This window comes from Microtus ochrogaster, linkage group LG3 (assembly GCF_000317375.1).
Source record: "Microtus ochrogaster isolate Prairie Vole_2 linkage group LG3, MicOch1.0, whole genome shotgun sequence".
NCBI lineage: Eukaryota > Metazoa > Chordata > Mammalia > Rodentia > Cricetidae > Microtus > Microtus ochrogaster.
Window position 1 is genome coordinate 28,620,623 of NC_022029.1, and position 17,420 is coordinate 28,638,042.

Here is a 17,420-nt window from a genome sequence, read left to right on the forward strand (position 1 = left end):
TGGTCTCCTGAGTTCACTGGCACCTGGGTTTGAAACGGGTTGAAAGGACCAGGGTGGGTATGAGGGAACAGCACCTGGTGAAACAGTGCACCCCAAACTCACTTCTACCTCCTTCTTCCCCTCCAGATGGCAGCTACAATTGACATGAATTTCCAGAGTGATCTTTTGTCAATATTTGAAGAAAATCTTTTCTGAGAGCACCTAGGTGACTTCTGCCTTTTTCTGGCAAAAATACTGACTCTCCATAGTGTTAGGGGCAGCAGTGGAAGCAGTAGCAGCGGCCAGAGGTGTCTCTGGGCCTGGCTCTCCTGCATGCTATGCCCGGGGCAGGCCTGACGGGCAGCTGAGGATCACAGAGCCCATCTGCCTTACAGCCAGTCGGACAGACGTCCTACCACATGCCACCCCTCAGAGGACGTCAGTTCAGAGCACGCCTCAATATGAGTCAAGTGCCGGCTGGACCCAAGGCCTGCGTCCCCGCTTGCGGGGCAGAGGCCCTTCTCTGCGCCAAATGTCTACACAGTATACACAGGACATTGTTGCTGCCGCCACCATGACTGGTTTTCTGTCCCTGAGAACATGACGTTCGTGACGTCCTACCCGTTGGGAGTCTCACACCCCAGCCATCGCTGCCCACTCCCAGGAGGCCAGGGCAAGCCTGTGTGGACTGGAACGGCAAGGCACTGGCCCACCCCCTTGCTGGCACTGACTTTGCCTTGAACAGACCCTCTCCCCTCCCCCCACAAGCCTTTAATTGAGAGTCGCTCTCTATAATAAGTGTTCGCTTGTGCAAAAGGGAATAGTGTCATGGAAGTGTGTGTGTGTCCATGGCAATTCAGATAGAGGTGACTGTTCACATATATGGACAGACCTCACCTGGGGAGTAAGGCCACCAACCAAAGTCAGTTCCTTCCCACCTGTGTTTCTGATTTTGTTTTGTTTTTTTCCCTATATATATATTTTTTTTGTTGAATTCTATTTTATTTTTAATTCTTCTCCTTCAGACACAGTGGCACTGCTTATCTCTAAAATGGTGTGATCGTCTCCTCATTGAGTGGCGGCTCCCACCGCGCTGTGGGTAGTGTGTGACCGTGGCTGTACTGTATAGTGAACATAGTTGGCATATCTTTGTTTGAAGTTTGTTGGTGACTCCACCAAACTGGTGTTAAAAAAAAAGCAACAAAAAACCAAAACAAAAAACTTCACTAAAAACCCACACAAAACAAAATCCTGCTTGTATTAAGTTTCAAACTTTATTAGTCTTATTTTTAATTATAAAACCAGAAAGCTGCAGTTTTTTTCCTCTCCCTCTATTTGTTGACTTCTTTGTTTTTGTTTTTTGTGGTTTTTGTTTTTTTTTTTATGTCAAATCTGTTTTTACCAAGAAAGGGAGAGCCTGGGGATGAGGTGGGCCCCAGGCAGGGGGGGCTGCAGACTGAGGCAGAAGCTCCCCATCTAGCACCTGGTTAGACCAGTGGGCTGCACCCCCCCTTTTTTTTTTAAATTGGAGCCCCTGGTGAGGTTACATGTGCCATGAGAACCCACTCTACACCACAGTGCTGGTGCCTCGGTGTTGGCCAAACTCTGGAGTCACTGACTGGCTTGACTTTCATATGGTGAAAATGCATTTGGTCTGTACTGATCATGGAATAAACACATCTCTCTTTTTTAATGCTGGTGTCTCCCTGACATTTCTTTGTTAACCAACTAGGTTTTCTAGTTTGCTAGGCTAGGCCCAGGTCCCCAGGTACCTTTGCATAAGATTTACCAACAGTGAGCACTGAGCCCCTCTCCACTGGCAAGTCCTTCCTTTCTTGGGCAGGAGTTGCTTGGGCTCAGTTTCCCCACAAACTGAAGCTGTAACAGGGAGCCAGAAACCCTGCCAATACCCGAACTAGGTGGTGATGGGCTTCAGTGATACCTTGGCCAATATCCATACTACACTCTGACTGAGGGCCCTTCTCCATCCTGGTCCCCTCTTCACACAAGGATCTGGGCCACTTTTCCCACCATGCTTGCCTCTACCTAACTTCTAATTTGATTTAAGCTCAGGGTTAACCAGATACTCTTAGGTAAGTGTACATTCCCTCCAAATAGGATCTCTGTATCCCCATATATCAACACATTTCTGCTGAGAAAGCCTCCAGATGGCTTTGCTGCCTTGTGCTCACCTGTTCACACATGCCCCAGCTACAAGGCATGGGTGGCACCCTTGAACAGTCCCTAAGATGTAAGATAAATATATGTATGCAGAGACGAGTTGAAATGTTTCTAGCACTGTTAATCCATACCTTGGACCCTTCAACCAGAAAGGCCAAACCTCAGTGTAGGGCACAGTTAGGGTACTTAGCCAGTGTTCACCTCCCTATCCTTAAGGTCCTATCTCCCTCCAAGCGTTTCATATACTACTGTGCAGGAACAATGGTATTCTGGTCCTCTGAGGTTTCTACCACATCCCACTCATGTTTTCTCTCGTTGAGATGATTTCCCCATGCTGGGCCCCACTTTGGAGCTGGGGGAAATGATTTATCTGTACGTTCTTGCTCAAATTTTACATGACCTCCACACCTTCCTGATAGGTGTTCCTCTAACTGGGTTGTAATTAGAACTGGGATCTATTTAATTTCTGACCATTTTCAAATCCTTCTTACAGTTTTAGTCCTATACAAGAATAAGAGGTGTGTACAAGCCCCTAATGTACTGTATGCACGGGTTGCTTGGCCAATAATTATGTCAGTGAATCTTGTATTAAAATACTTTAGACATTTGTAGAAGGGAATTCGTAGACTTTTCACTTATATACTAAAGGGTTTTTTTTGTGCAGTTCTCATTGCAAAAATAAACATTTGTACTGAATATAAAGTTACCCTCCTGTGATTACTGATGTCTTTTTGAGTGTAGAATTGGAAAATGGAGATGAATTGGGGTTTAGAGACAAGATTGTATAGTATGGAGTTCAATGAAGGGAAGTTCTCAGATGCCTATCAGCCAAAGAGCCAAGTCAGATGCTCAAGAGAGATCCTGGGAACACTTGTGAGAGATAATTGATTTTATGGAGTATTAAAGAAACCAAAGTTAGCCAGGTGTGGTGGTGGTTCACACTTAAATTGCAACACTCAGGAGTGGTGGAGGCAGGAAAAATGTAAGTAGGTGGCCAGCCTGTTCCCCCTCCCTTAAAAAACAATACTAGTTAATCATGCAAGAAAAGAAAGGATAGTAAGGTCTAAGAACAATAAAGACGTGTAATTCTGCTCAAGTGCGTTGTTTACTGAGGCCAAACAATTTATGGCCGTTTGCCACGGGTTTAATCATCCTTGGGTAGAATAAATAATACTGTTTAGAGTCCTGTTTGATAAAGCATGTAACAGTGAGAAGTATAGAAAAGTGAGGAGCCTCGTCCACTAAATGCAGAGAGTGACTTGATAAGCTGGGTGGTTGTGGTACACGCCTTTAATGCCAGGAGAGGCAGCTCACCGTGAGTTCAGGGCCAGCCAGGTCTACAAGAACTAGTTCCAGGACAGGCCCCAAAGCTACAGAGAAACCCTGTCTCAAAAAAACAGAAAATGAAAAAGTGACTTGATAGACAATGCTCCAAGATGGTGAATGTATAACTAGCCACTTAGAAGGGAGTGTGGCCCAGCTGGTAGCATGCTTGCCTAGCATATCTTACATATGAAAGAGGTTCTAGGTTCAGTTGCAGCATCACACAAGCCAGAGGTGCATCCCTGCAAAGCAGGGAGGATCAGAAGTTCCTGGTCATTCTCTAAATTGAAACCAGCTCTAGGGTCTATAGGACCCTGTCCCCTAAGAACTAGTCACTTAGGCATCTGTAGCTTCTCAGGAGGCTAAAGCAGAAGAAGATTATAAGATCTTGTCTCTCTGGGCGGTGGTGGCACACTCTGGAGGTAGAGGCAGGCAGATGTTTGTGAATTTGAGGCTAGAGTGAGTTCCAGGACAGGCTCCAAAGCTACACAGAAACACTCGGGGGGAGGGGGGGGGAGAAAAAAAACTTGTCTCAAAATTTGGGTACAGATCGTCTATGCCTTATAATCTCATAAAGCCAGAGGAGGAGGAGATTGTAAGCCACCCTAAAATACATAATTGCAAGAGTCAGTCTGGAAACAAAAAATAATAAATAGTAATCCCCCCCCTTTATTGAAAATATACTTTTTCAGTAAAGGGGGGTGGATAATTCTGATTATAATTTTCCCTTCCTCTACTCCTAGTTTTGCCCCATCTCCCCTCTCCTGGATCCACTTCCTTTCTGTCATTAGAAAAGAACAAATTTCTAAAAGACTGAGGTTGGACAAGGCAACCCAGCAGAAGGAAAAAGCCCCAAGAACAGGCATAAGAATCGGAAACCCTGGCCTGGCGATGGTGGTGCATGCCTTTAAGCCTAGCACTTGGGAGGCAGAGGCAGGTGAATCCCTGTGAGTTTGAGAACAGCCTGATCTACAAGAGCTAGTTCCAGGACAGCTAGGACTGTTACACAAGGAAACCCTGTCTCAAAAAAACAAAAAACAAAACAAATCAAGAGACCCAGCTGGGGCTGTGGTGGCACATGACCTTTAATCCCAGCACTTGTGAGGCAGAGGCAGAGGAATCTATTAGTTCAAGGCCAGCCTGATCTACAAAGGAAGTTCTGGGACAGAGAGGGCTACGCAGACTCAAAAAAACCAAACGAACAAGAAAAAAAAATTGTTCACACACTCAGAAGTCCCATAAAAATGCTAAGCTGAAGGCTATATACCTGGAAAACGTGGGCAGACTTACGCAGGTCCTATGCTTCCTGCAGCAGTCTCTGAGTTCAAATGAGAGCCTTGTTCTCCTGGTGTCCTCCATCCCCTCTGACTCCTTTCCACAGAGGAACCCCTGAGGGAGGGGTTCCCTGAGCTCTGAGAGGAGGGATTTGATAGAGACCTCCCCTTTAGAGCTGTATGTTCCAAGGATTCTGTCATGCATCTGCTCCATGAGCTGCAGGAGGAAGCTTCTCTGATGATAACTGAATTAAGGCATTGATAGCCTGCAGAGTACCTTCCCACGCCAAAGACACTACAATATAGGGGTGAAGGCTCCTTGCGAGCACCACCTTCGTTTCTCCATGTTCAGTGAGTTGTTTTAGCAACAGCCTGGATTGTTTGGGGATTCCCATAGGACCCCCAATACTGGAACTCCCATTGGTGACAAGAGAAGGCCAGCTGGGATTTCGTATCCCCTATTTTTAGGAGACCTCATTAGAATCACCTTACATTTTAGGGTGTTTTCACTGCACTAGGTTTCCATACCATCCCTTAAATGCCCAATTCCAGCTATCTCTCCCTCATTTCCTCTCAACCCTGTTTCCCCTCCCCACCTGATCCTCCTGTTCCAATCCCCACGTATCCCCACATGAAACCTATTCTAAAATCCCTCGCAGGAGATCCATGTTTCCCCCTAGTTCCTTTCTCTGTACCTAACCTTTCTGGGTCTACAGATTGTAGGCTGGTTATCATTTATTTAATGATTGATTCCCACATTTAAGTGAATTCATACCATATTTATCTTTCTAAGTCTGGGTTAGCTCAAGGTGATTTTTCCCCCCTGGTTCCATTCATTTGCCTACAAATTTCATGCCTGCAATTTTTTTTTAAACGACTGAGTAATAGCAATCACGTTTTTTGGTTTTTTGTTTGTTTGTTTGTTTGATTGATTTTCAAAACAGGGTTTCTCTGTGGTTTTTGGTGCCTGTCCTGGAACTAGTTCTTTTTTTTTTTTTAAGATTTATTTATTATGTATACAACATTCTGCCTCGATGTATGCCCGCACACCAGAGGAGGGCGCCAGATCTCAGTACAGATGGTTGTGAGCCACCATGTGGTTGCTGGGAATTGAACTCAGGACCTCTGGAAGAGCAGCCAGTGCTCTTAACCTCTGAGCCATCTCTCCAGCCCTGGAACTAACTCTGGTAGACCAGGCTGGCCTTGAACTCACAGAGATCTGCCTGCCTCTGCCTCCCGAGTGCTAGGGTTAAAGGCGTGTGCCACCACCGTCCGGCCAGCAATCAAGTTTTTTAAGGCTAAGGGTGAAGCTCCCTGCTGAAGTGCTTACCCTGCACGAGCAAAAGCTCTGGACTCTGTTACACAGTAACAGAAGCAGCTACGGAAGTACATCTTTCTAAATAACCAGTATTTCTCTGATACCTAAATAACGACCAGAAGAAATCTGAAATCTTGTCAGTGGCCTCAGTGTTGAATGAAGCACAGATTGCTGCTTCTGTGTTGTCCTAGGTTGCTGCTAAGCCAGATATACGACTCCAGGCAAAATGACCTCATCCCCGAATTTCAGGTTCGTAATCTAATGTGAGAATATGATAATGCTTCCTAAAGTACCAGGGTTTCTATAAGGGTTAAATAATGGGTGTTCCTAAAATAGTCAAGGATCTTGAGAAAGGTTGCAAAAGAAGCTAGCCTCTTGATAGATACGACTCATACCGGGTACTGCCCTGCTTCCTCTTTGAAGCAGAGCCCCAGTGACCCAATCTGCCCAGGCTAGCTCCAGCTTCCAGTTCTCCTGGAGTCAGGGTCTGCCCATGGTTGTCTGCCACCTACAGAGCCGGCGCCTCAACACCCGCTGTTTAACACCTAGGCCCCACCTGTCGTTCAGAAATCAATGGCCACTGCTATCCAATCACAGTCGTGTAGATCGAGGGACTTTCTAAGCCAACGAAAGAAGAGGACACGGCGGGGTTGGAACCAGGTAAAGCACTGGTGGCTACATTCAGACCAGGTCAAGGGAATGACTCGCCCTCTCGCTTGGGAAGTATTGGGAAGTACACGGGGAGACGACTCCTGCCCACACCTGCCTACTACTCCCAGCTATATAACGTTGTCAGGCCTTCCGCTTCTGAATTTGTTCCACACTCATATTTCCGGCCCCTTTCCAGCTCCAGAACAAATTTCAGTTCAGCCATCCAAGCCCAGCCTCCGTCTTTCTCATCCAAATACAGACTCCGCCTAATTCCTCCTCCACCTTCATAAACCACGCCCTTCACCCTTGCGGGGCTTCGGGACTAAATTGGGTCTACCCACCCTGGACCGGCCTCGTCCCTTCGCTCAAGGCTCCACCCACCCCACTGGGCGCTTGCCTCTGTTCCTCCAGGCTTCACCTCTGCTTTCTTTAGAGTCTCGCCAGTTCCTGGTTTTGTTTGTTTGTTGTTCGTTTGCTTTTTAATGTAGCCCTGACCGGTCTAGAACTTGCTAAGTAAAGCGGCTGCCCTCGAACTCAGAGATCTGTCTGTTTCTGCTTCCCGAGGGCTGAGATTAAAGCACAGAGAGGTGCACGTGCTGCAGCATGAGGGTGAACAGAGGACAAGTTGGGAGGGTCAGGTCTCTCCTTCCACTGTGTGGGATCAAACTTGGGTGGCCCTTACCTGCTGAATCATCTCCAGGCTCTGGACACTGCGACACTGCCGCCTGCTACGGGAATCATTTTAATCCCCTGTTCCATTCAAGATGTCCCAGGGCGCCGCCCACGGTCCCTCTTTCCCCCCAAGTTCCTCCCCAACCACAAAAAACAGGTCCTCTTAGGCTCCACCCCCTCATCCTTAAGTGTCTCATCCGGCCCAGGTAGTTCACCTGCCACTTCGGAGTGAGTCATGTGCGGTGGCAGTCTTTGCCCCAGCGGGTCACCTGCTTCCTCAGCGGGTCCCGCAGCGCCGGACAGCACAGTGGGATCCCAAAACAAAGGCGGTGGGACCCCGGGGCCAGCACCCCCGAATCAGTCTTCGGTCCAGGACTCTGTCGTCGTCTCCGAGGGCGAAGATATGCCGGAGTTTGTGGTGACGGCGCTGTTGGCGCCCTCACGCCTCTCGCTGAAGTTGCTGCGAGCTTTAGTGATGAGCCTGGTGTATTTGGCTGCCTTGGTGGCCGCGGTCGTCTACAGCTGCATCGCGCTCACCAACGTGCTGTGCCGCCCCCGCCGGGGCTGTCGCGGCCGCCAGCGGTTGTCGGCGCCGGACTGCCTAAGAGACCCCACGCTGGGCCAGCACTGCTTTCTGACCCTTAGGGTGAGTGCCTCTTGGAGGCAGGTTTTGTGGGGTGGATGCAGAATGAAGAAAGGGGGTTGAAACGTCGAATCCAAATCGATCTCGGGGCTCATCTAGGAAGGAAGCTCCCTTACCTTCCTCAGTTCTTACTTAGATTGGACCCTCCTGCAGAGTTCGGGTCTGCGGCTTCACTATGTCTCTGCTGGTCGTGGCAACGGGCCCCTCATGCTGTTTCTGCATGGCTTCCCAGAGAACTGGTACGTCTGGGTCCCTGGGTTCTGGTGCTCCCTGGACTGGGTAGAGTTCTGACCACGGTTTACTTAGGAAATGGGAACCAACGGGGTTGAGTAGCCACGGGGGTGCAGAGCATATGAAGTCCACATGGGGTACAAAGGGATCTAGACGCTGGCCCAAGGGGGGCTGGTTATCCCTCTGAAGAGATTGAACAAGAGGGTTGCTGAAGGGGAGGTGGCCTTGGGCCTCTCTGCCTGGGATTCCCCCATTTCCTTTCTAAGAAGTCCAGAGCAGAAATGTGGGGTGACTCAAGGTATCTGCCAGGTATAGGAGGTACATCCTGCAGGCGGCTGACTCAACTCCAAACTCCCTCACCGGGCAGGTTCTCCTGGCGCCACCAGCTTCGGGAGTTTCAGAGCCGTTTCCATGTGGTAGCTGTCGACCTGCGTGGTTATGGCCCCTCTGACGCTCCAAAGGATGTGGATTGTTATACTATTGACCTGCTGTTGGCTGATATCAAGGATGTCATTCTAGGCCTGGGTATGAGTCAGTGCCCAACTCAGGAGAGGCCTCTCCCCTCCCCTCATCTCCTCATCTTTGTCCCCTTTGGGACCCACTCCCATAAGTCTGCCTCACCCCTACTACATCTTACACCATCGTGTCTGTGCCCCCTACTCCCTCAGGGTACTCCAAGTGCATCCTTGTGAGCCATGACTGGGGGGCTGTCCTTGCCTGGAATTTCTCCATCTACTTCCCGTCTCTAGTGGAGAGGATGGTTGTGGTCAGTGGACCTCCTATGTCGGTGTTCCAAGGTGCGTTGGGAGTGTTGGGATATGCCTCAATGCCAGGGTACGTATCTGGGACCTATCACCATGTCAGGGACTGAAATCAATGAAATCCCTTAGGAACAACCCACCTTTTTTCTTGAGCACTTCCAGGTTGGAGGTGAGTCTAACAAAATGCTTTAGACTATGGCTGGAGGGGGCTGGAGAGATGGCTCAGAGGTTAAGAGCATTGCCTGCTCTTCCAAAGGTCCTGAGTTCAATTCCCAGCAACCACATGGTGGCTCACAACCATCTGTAATACCCTCTTCTGGCCTGCAGACATACACACAGGCAGAATATTGTATACATAATAAATAAATAAATTTAAAAAAATAGACTATGGCTGGAGTATATGGACATTTGTTTAGTATATTAGAGGGCCTGGATGTAATCTCCAACGTTTTGAAAGAGAGAGAAGAAGGGAGGGAAAGAGCAAGAGGGGAAGGAGAGGAGGCCCCAGTCAGGAGTGTTTCTGATTTTGCATTTTGTTTTATTTTACAGTATTTACGCATATAAAAAGATAACTTGTTGCTAGAGCCTAAATCTAAGCATGAAATTAATTCAATCTTCTTGTACACTTTCTACACGTAAACTGAAAGTAATTAACACAATAATTTTAGCAATTTTGTAAATGAAGGAAGTTTGTGGAGCTGGCTATACTAACGTACACCTATTACTGGCCAGGGGTGGGGGCTGGAAAGAGAGCTCAGTAGTGAAGAGCACTTGCTGTTCAAAGAATCCAAGCGCACACCTTTAATCCTAACACTCGGGAGGCAGAGGCAGGCAGATCTCTGTGAGTTCGAGGCCAGCCTGGTCTATGGAGCTAGTTCCAAGGGTATACAAAAATACCCAGTCTCAAAAAAACAAAAAAGAAAAAAAACAGGGGGATGCGGGTAGTCAACCCCTGCCTGCCAGTTGCCTATGATAAACTTGCAGGCGTCACTTTACAAGGCTCTTGAGCTTACAAAAGTGCTGTTAGCTTCATGTTTCAGCAGAGGGAAACTGAGGCAAAGGCAACGATATTGTCTCTTCAACCCCCTTCTCTCTTTTTTTCTGAGAAAGGAGTCACACTATGTAGCCCTAGCCGGCATGGAGCTTGCTATGAGCCAGACTGGTCTCAGACTCATAGAGAGACATTTGCCTCTGCCTCCTAAATGCTGGACTCAATGCCTGTGCCTCTACACCCAGCACTAATGTCTTTCTTTTGACAGCAGAGACACAGGCAACTCATCAACCATACCACAAAAGAATCGGGTGCCCTCTCTGGCCACCTAATGTCTTTTGTCACTTGGCCTTTATTGGTTAGATGGAGTGGGGGTGGAAGGGGAGGTAACAGAATCTAGCACGTCAAGATTGCTAATCACATACTACTCTACACTGAACTACACCCCATACCTTACCTGAAATAGCACTGTAGTCTTTACTGTGTTGGGTATCTGTCTCCTTCTACCCCTTTCTGCAGGAGCCTGGTATGCAGTAGGTGCTCAATAAATGTTTACTGGGTGAAGCAGGTGTCCAGGCCTAAGCAGGGGAAGCCTGCAGGTATCTCTGTGGGCACTCAGAAGCTGCAGAGGGAGGCACTCCATTCTTTTTTGTTTCTTTGTTTGTTTTTGCTTTTTCGGGGCAGGGTTTTCTGCATAGCCCTGACTGTCCTGGAACTTGTGCTGTAGACCAGGCTGGCCTTGAACTCAGAGATCCATCTGGTTTTGCCTCCGAGTGCTGGGATTAAAGGTGTGCGTTACCACCGCCTGTTCTTTTTTAATGAGTTATTTTTATCTTTCTCTCTCTCTCTCTCTCTCTCTCTCTCTCTCTCTCTCTCTCTCTGTTTCTCTCTCTCTCTCTCGTGTGTGTGTGTGTGTGTGTGTGTGTGTGTACAGGAGTGCCATGGAGGCCGGAAGAGGGCATTAGATTCCATGGAGCTACAGTTACAGGCCACCCAATATGAGTACTAGGAAATAAACTTAGGGCCTCTGGGAAAGCAGCAAGCACTTCTAAACACTGAGCCATGGCTCCAGCTTTGCCTGTTCCGCAGCTGTAAAGACAGCTTGGCAGGTCAGTACCTGGCCAGGGTGTTTGCAGTACCTGACTAGCATCTTCACAGACAGACCAGCAGTAGTGGTGCTCTAGACGCCTGTGTGCCTGAGCTGGGTGCGTAAGGATATAGGATCACAGGGCTATCTCAAGCCCAGACCTCACATCTTTTACATTCTTCCCAGAATACTCAACCCGTCATATTGGCCAGTTATTCCGATCAAACTACATGTTCCTGTTCCAGCTCCCCTGGCTGCCAGAGACGCTATTGTCTTTGTCCGACTTCCAGGTGCAGTGAGGGCTGAGGTCTAGGAATGGGGGATAGCAGATTGGGGTTGAGAAAGCCGGACACTGAAACCGGCACTCTACTGTGTACACCCAGATTCTAAAAGCCGTTTTCACCGACCGCAAGACGGGCATCCCGCGTCTCACCCCTTGTGAACTGGAAGCTTTCCTTTATCACTTCTCACAACCTGGAGGCCTCACTGGGCCCATCAACTACTATCGGAACCTGTTCAGGTAAGGCTGCACCCAAGAGAGAAGCTCAGGAGAGTGCCACCCCCTCCCACGAAAAACCGAGGTTAGCCGTTCATCTTTCTAATTGTCTATCTTGGCCACAGGAACTTCCCCCTGGAGCCCCAAGAACTGTCCACGCCCACACTGCTGCTGTGGGGGGAGAAAGACCACACCTTACAGCAGGGGCTTGTGGGAGCCATTGGTAGCCGCTTTGTGCCGGGTCGGCTGGAAAGCCACATCCTGCCAGGCAGTGGGCATTGGATTCCACAGAGCCATCCTCAGGAGATGCATCAGTACATGTGGGCCTTCTTGCAAGACCTGCTGGACGAGTAGCCCCTGCTCCCCAACCCAACAGATACATGATACATGCGGGATTACGTACCCACGTCCTTGTGTACCTGAGAGTCTGTGCAGTGTGTGCACAGAATGGACTCCCAGCTCACCCACAGCAAATGGCTCCTGCGTTGCACACAAAAAAGCAACTATGGGTGCCCTGCCTCACACACAGCATAGGTGTTTGCATGTATGAGAAACCACTTGGACTCTGGCAGCCAGGAATGCTTCTCCCTTATAGAGTTAGTTGATGGGACTCACCTTTCCAAAGTGTTCCTTCTTCAGTCCCTTCACAAACCACAAATTCTAGCCTTTCTATCTGGTTTTCCACCTCCAGTCTGCAGCTTAGGGCTTATTCAATAGTGCATGCAATTTATTTCTTTTTGTTTTTGGAGACAGAATTTCTCTGTGTAGCCCTGGCTGTCCAGGAACTCACTTTGTAGAGCAGGCTGATCTTGAACTCAAACATTTGCCTGCCTCTGCCTCTCTCTGGAGGGCTGGGATTAAAGGCATGCACCGTCACCACTGGCTGCCTCCAATTTCTTCCTAACGTACAGGGATACTTCAATTTAAATGTTAATGAGCAAAAATGAAGTTTCATTTGCTATGAAAAATACAGTGTCTCTGGGAAGGTGACTTAGGGGGTAAGAGTATTTGTTGATCTTGTGGAGGATATGAGTTCAGTTCTTAGCACTCATATGGGGTTTCACAACCATCTGTAAATGCATGTCCTAGGGAGCTGATACCCTTCTTCTGACATCCCTGAACCACAGGCATGCACATGGTGCCCATACATACATTCAAGCAAAACACTCATACACATAAAAAAAAATTCAATGAAGAAAAAAAATCTTTTTTCAGGACAGGGTTTCTCTGTGAAGCCTCCACTGTCCTAGAACTCACTCTGTAGACCAGGCTGGCCTTGAACTCACAGACACCCACCTGCCTCTGCCTCCTGAGTGCTGGGATTAAAGGCGTGTGCCACTGCTGCCCAGCAAGAAATACACTGTATTTTAAAAATACAGTGCTTTGGTCACAACAACTGTGTTTTACGTGCCAAATCACCTAAGCACAGAACGTTGTATCAGACTCTTTCAGTGATGGTATCACCGCTTTAAGAAAGAGGTCCAGTAGTTGAGGACACTTGCCACCAAGCCTGCCGGGCTGACTTCAACTGAATGCTGAATGCATGTGGTTGTGCACTGGGCAGCTGGTGGAGACGCTTTGTGCTGAGCAAAAATCAGCGTAATCACGGTTGGTGACAACAAGAAAGCAGGGGAATGGGTAGACTGAGGAGGAGGGGAAGCCAGGTACAGTGGTTGGTTGCAGTTGTGTAGTGGTTAAGGGCTATGGCAAAGACTCTCAGGCCAAGGATGTCATGGAAGGGTTTAAATGGAGGAAAAAATAAATATAACTTTTAGCTCATTTTCTCAAAAAATAAACAAATAAATAAGAACAACAAAGAGTAAGGTGCCTCCCTGCTGGCTTCTAATCACCTCTCCAAGAATGAATCCTCGTAGGAGAACAGGTGAGTGCTCCCACTGCTTTCCAGCTAACCCAGGGCAGCTCCCAATGATCCCCTCACCCTCATGACCAAATTCAAGGCAGGCTCTCTTCTCATCCTGTCTCAGATCCTCAGGGAAGTATCTCTGGGCTCTGTTAGAAAGCCTGGGATGCTAGACTCAGCACAAGAAGTCCCCAGCTCACTGCATGGCCATCTGGGAGCACGTGATGGTGCTTGCCACTAGGCCTGATGACCTGATGACCTCAATCCCTGAGGCTCACACGACAGAAGGTCAGACCTGACTCCCTCTGCCCCCCCCCACAGACACATACACTATACTAAATATATATATATATATATATATATATATATATATATATATATATATATATATTTCATCTGGGATCCATCTGGGATCTGAGGCCTCCAGCTCTTATTATCTTCTCTTCCAAACTGCCATTTTTTGTTATTCATAGCTGAGGCCAGTGTTGAGCTGGAGATTTTTTTTCCCCCAAAGCCTCCTGAGTACTAGGGTTACAGGTGTATGCCCTCATATATGACTTGGCCAAAATTCTGCTGAGTGTCTATAGGCCTGTGGACCCAGCCCCCAAATGATGGGGTTACAAATGGAGGGTGAAGGTCGGGCATGGTGGGTGATGCAAGCCTATAATCTCAGTACAGTGGAGGCTGTGGAAAATGATCATAGGTTCGAGGCCAACCTGAGCTTCAGAGTGAGCCTGAAACCAGCTTAGGCTACAGAACAAAACCCAGTCTTAGAAAAATAAAATAATTACAGACCAAGTGTGGAGGTGGGCCACCGGCTCCAGGGTGGTCATAATAATCATAATATTATTTCTATTACTTAATCTTTTATAATTAATTAATTAGCTGACGTATTTATTTAGAGACAGGGTCTCACTGTATAGCCTAGAATTTGCTATGTCGACCAGGCTGATTGGGAACTCACAGAGATCAGTTGCTCCTGGCTCACTAGTACTTGGATTAAAGGCGTATAATACCATGTCTAGCTGTTTATTATGTTGTTGTTGTTTTTAATTTTTATTTATTTATTTTGAGACAGGATCTCGCCGTATAGCCCTAACTGGCCTCAAACCCACAGAGATCTACCTGTCACTGCCTCCTAAGGACTGGAATCAAAGGCGTGTACCCCACTCTATCTTTTTTATTTATTTATTTTATTTTATTTTTTTTGTTTTTTCGAGACAGGGTTTCTCTGTGGTTTTGGAGCCTGTCCTGGAACTAGCTCTTGTAGACCAGGCTGGTCTCAAACTCACAGAGATCCACCTGCCTCTGCCTCCCGAGTACTGGGATTAAAGGCGTGCACCACCACTGCCCGGCCACTCTCTCTTTTTTAAAATTGCATTTTATTTCTTTATTTCATGTGCATTTGTGTGTGTGTGTGTGTGTTTGTGTGTGCGCGCGCGCGCGCACATGCGCGCGCGCACACGCGCACGCACATATACATGGGATGTCAGAGGACATCTTGCAGGAGTTGGTTATTTCTGTCCGCTAGGTGGGTCCTGGGACCAGAATGCAGATCATCAGGCTTGGTGATCAGGCATCTTTACCCACCCAACCATCCTACCTGCCTGCCTTCTTGTTTTTTAAAATTACATTTATTTATTGTGTGTGTGGTGCTAGAGCTACAATGCTTGTTGAGGAAGTCAGAAGTCAGCTTGCAAAAGTTCCTCATCTTCTACTGTGTGGGTCCCAGGGATTAAGTCAGGACATCAGGCTGCAGCCAGCACCTTTACCAGATGTGCTATCCTGCAGGCCCCCACTGCCCTGGCTTTTGCTCATCCTTTGGGAACAATATCACCTGTAGCATGAGGGCTTGGGAAACCTGAAAAAATGCTTTCTATTTTGGAAATGAGCCTGCCTAAGCAGAGCCCCCTGTACGGCCATCATTCTCAGAGACATGCTTATACCGACTCCCGACACTGTTGTCAGTTCCGGGCATAGATTGTGAGTCATAGAATGGACCAGCAAATTCTGGAGTTCACAGATGGAGAGAGATTAAGAGGCTATGTCAGTGAGTGACAGAATTCAGATAAGGCCTCCCTGAGGAGCCACACGAGGAGGCAGGCCCTGATGAACTTTTCCCAGGAATGGGAAACAGTTCCTAGGAAGGTCTGAGGAGGGAATGAGCTCTGGACATTGGAATAACAGGCTAGTCACTCCCAGACCATCAGGGGCTGCAAGCTGACTGATCGTCAAAGGAAGCCGGGCTATGTTTTTTTCCCCCCGCAGAGGAGGTACATGGCTTGCATTTTGAAGAGCTGCCTGTGGCGGCTGGACAGTTCATGCAAGAATGAGCAGGGGGAACAGGAAAGGACTTTCTCAGACTGCAGAGCGGGGGGACCCTTAGGGCCCGGCCTACACACACTATAGAGTGGAACCAAGGCCTGCCTCCCTGCGGGTCAGGAGGAGGGGCTCTCAGAGCCTAGAGTGGAGGTCTGGGAAGGGAAAATCTGTAAGCTGGATGAGAATCGACACCAAGGTGGTGGGTCCACTGATGGTTGCCAGGGTGACGGGAGAAGGGTTGATGGTTGACCAGAACGAGGTAGCGGTTGTCTGGGTGACTAGAGAGGCCCAGGCAAAGGCTGACCGGAGGCCTTGGACAGTTGCTGGGACTGTTGCCAGGGTAACCAGAAGGCTCTGCCTTCTGTCAGTCCATCCTAGTCAGTCTCCCCTACCCCCACCCCACCCCATCCCACCCCGCGTGCAATTGTAGAGAGGGAGTGGGAGCCTGGCAGAGTAAAAGTCTTCTAAGGGACCATATTCATTGGTCAGAGTCCTCTTGACCAAGGTTGGTCTTCCCCAGCCTGAATCAATCAATCGGGGAGCCAATTTCTTCTGACCTGGGGACCTAACATAAACATCGCTTTGAGCGGGAGTGGAGGGCTGGGTTCCAAACCAGGTTCTCTAAGCCCTTGTCCTCAGCCCCCTTTCCACCATCCATCCATCCACCCACTCACTCGTTCATTCATTCATTCATTCATCTGTTCATTAGTTTATGCCTCTCTGGTCGAACACTGTCAGTCAGAGGAGACAAAGCTAGACAGGGACAGAGACATGGCAAGAATGTGATCTGGCCCCGTGTAGTAAGGAATAGGGCAGGGGCAGTGACCTGGTAGGAAGGAAGCGAAGGAAGATTGCCTGGAAGGGGCCAGTTTAAGAGTGAACACGTGCTGCTCCACTTTAAGTAAGCCCCTCACCTTCGCTGATTTATGGTTCCTTCCTTTCTTCAGGCCAGTGTGGGCTAAAATGACACAGGGTTATAAGAAACTTCAAACTTCTTCAGCAAGGAAGAAGATCGGACAAATTTGTGCGTGGAACTTTATTTGGGGGCGAGTAAGGGGATCAGATAGAATGGAGGCAGAGACAGAGAGGGTAAGGCAGGCTGAACTGAGATGACCGTGGTTAAGTCTAGGCAAAGGGAGACAGATGTACAGGGAAGGCACTGAGGCACATCTAATCTAAGAGAGGTGGATTCTTGGGACAGGGTTCTAGAAACATCTTATGGGTTCAAGGACAGAGATAGCCTTAGCATGCACAGGGGGAGGATGAGGAGGTGAAATACTGGAGCTGGGACATCTTCCCAGAGCAAAGAGGGCCCCGGTATCTAGGGAGAGAGAAAGAATCAGGCTAGTGTGCACGTTCCCCCACCCCAGCTATGGAAGCAAGACAAAGGTGTCAAAAGAAGCCTGGTATAGACTGTGGTTTCAAAAGATGCTGAGTGATGGAGGGTGAGGACCAAGTATGCAGACTCCTGGAGGTCCCAGAGAGCTGTTTTCCCCCATATTGAGAAGGAGGAAAGCTGGACAGAGCTGGGTACCCTGAGGGAGGCTAAGCGGGGGGCTGGCCAGAGGCCTTGGAACCTTCCTGTACTGAGTGGGTAGGCAGAGGATGGGGAAACATTGGGAGCCTCTGA

The 17,420-nt window shown here is 48.5% G+C and overlaps 2 protein-coding genes across 4 annotated transcripts in view; both read left to right on the top strand.

The window, feature by feature from the left end:
• The window catches only part of Brd4 (bromodomain containing 4), a 77,243-nt gene extending 74,390 nt beyond the window's left edge, over nt 1–2,853 (top strand). For all 3 annotated transcript variants that reach the window (XM_013351330.2, XM_005360704.3, XM_013351331.2), the window contains one exon: nt 127–2,853. In XM_013351330.2, coding sequence (XP_013206784.1) covers nt 127–195 — 69 coding nt within the window. In that variant the 3' untranslated portion in view covers nt 196–2,853. The remainder of the gene's footprint in view (nt 1–126) is intronic.
• Nucleotides 2,854–7,633: 4,780 nt separating this feature from the next.
• Ephx3 (epoxide hydrolase 3) lies at nt 7,634–11,961 on the top strand. The gene is made up of 7 exons (XM_005360735.1): nt 7,634–8,044; nt 8,195–8,280; nt 8,640–8,797; nt 8,941–9,069; nt 11,298–11,401; nt 11,495–11,631; nt 11,733–11,961. The coding sequence occupies exons 1-7, from the start codon at nt 7,634–7,636 to the stop codon at nt 11,959–11,961; spliced, it is 1,254 nt and encodes a 417-aa protein (XP_005360792.1).
• Nucleotides 11,962–17,420: the final 5,459 nt, after the last annotated feature.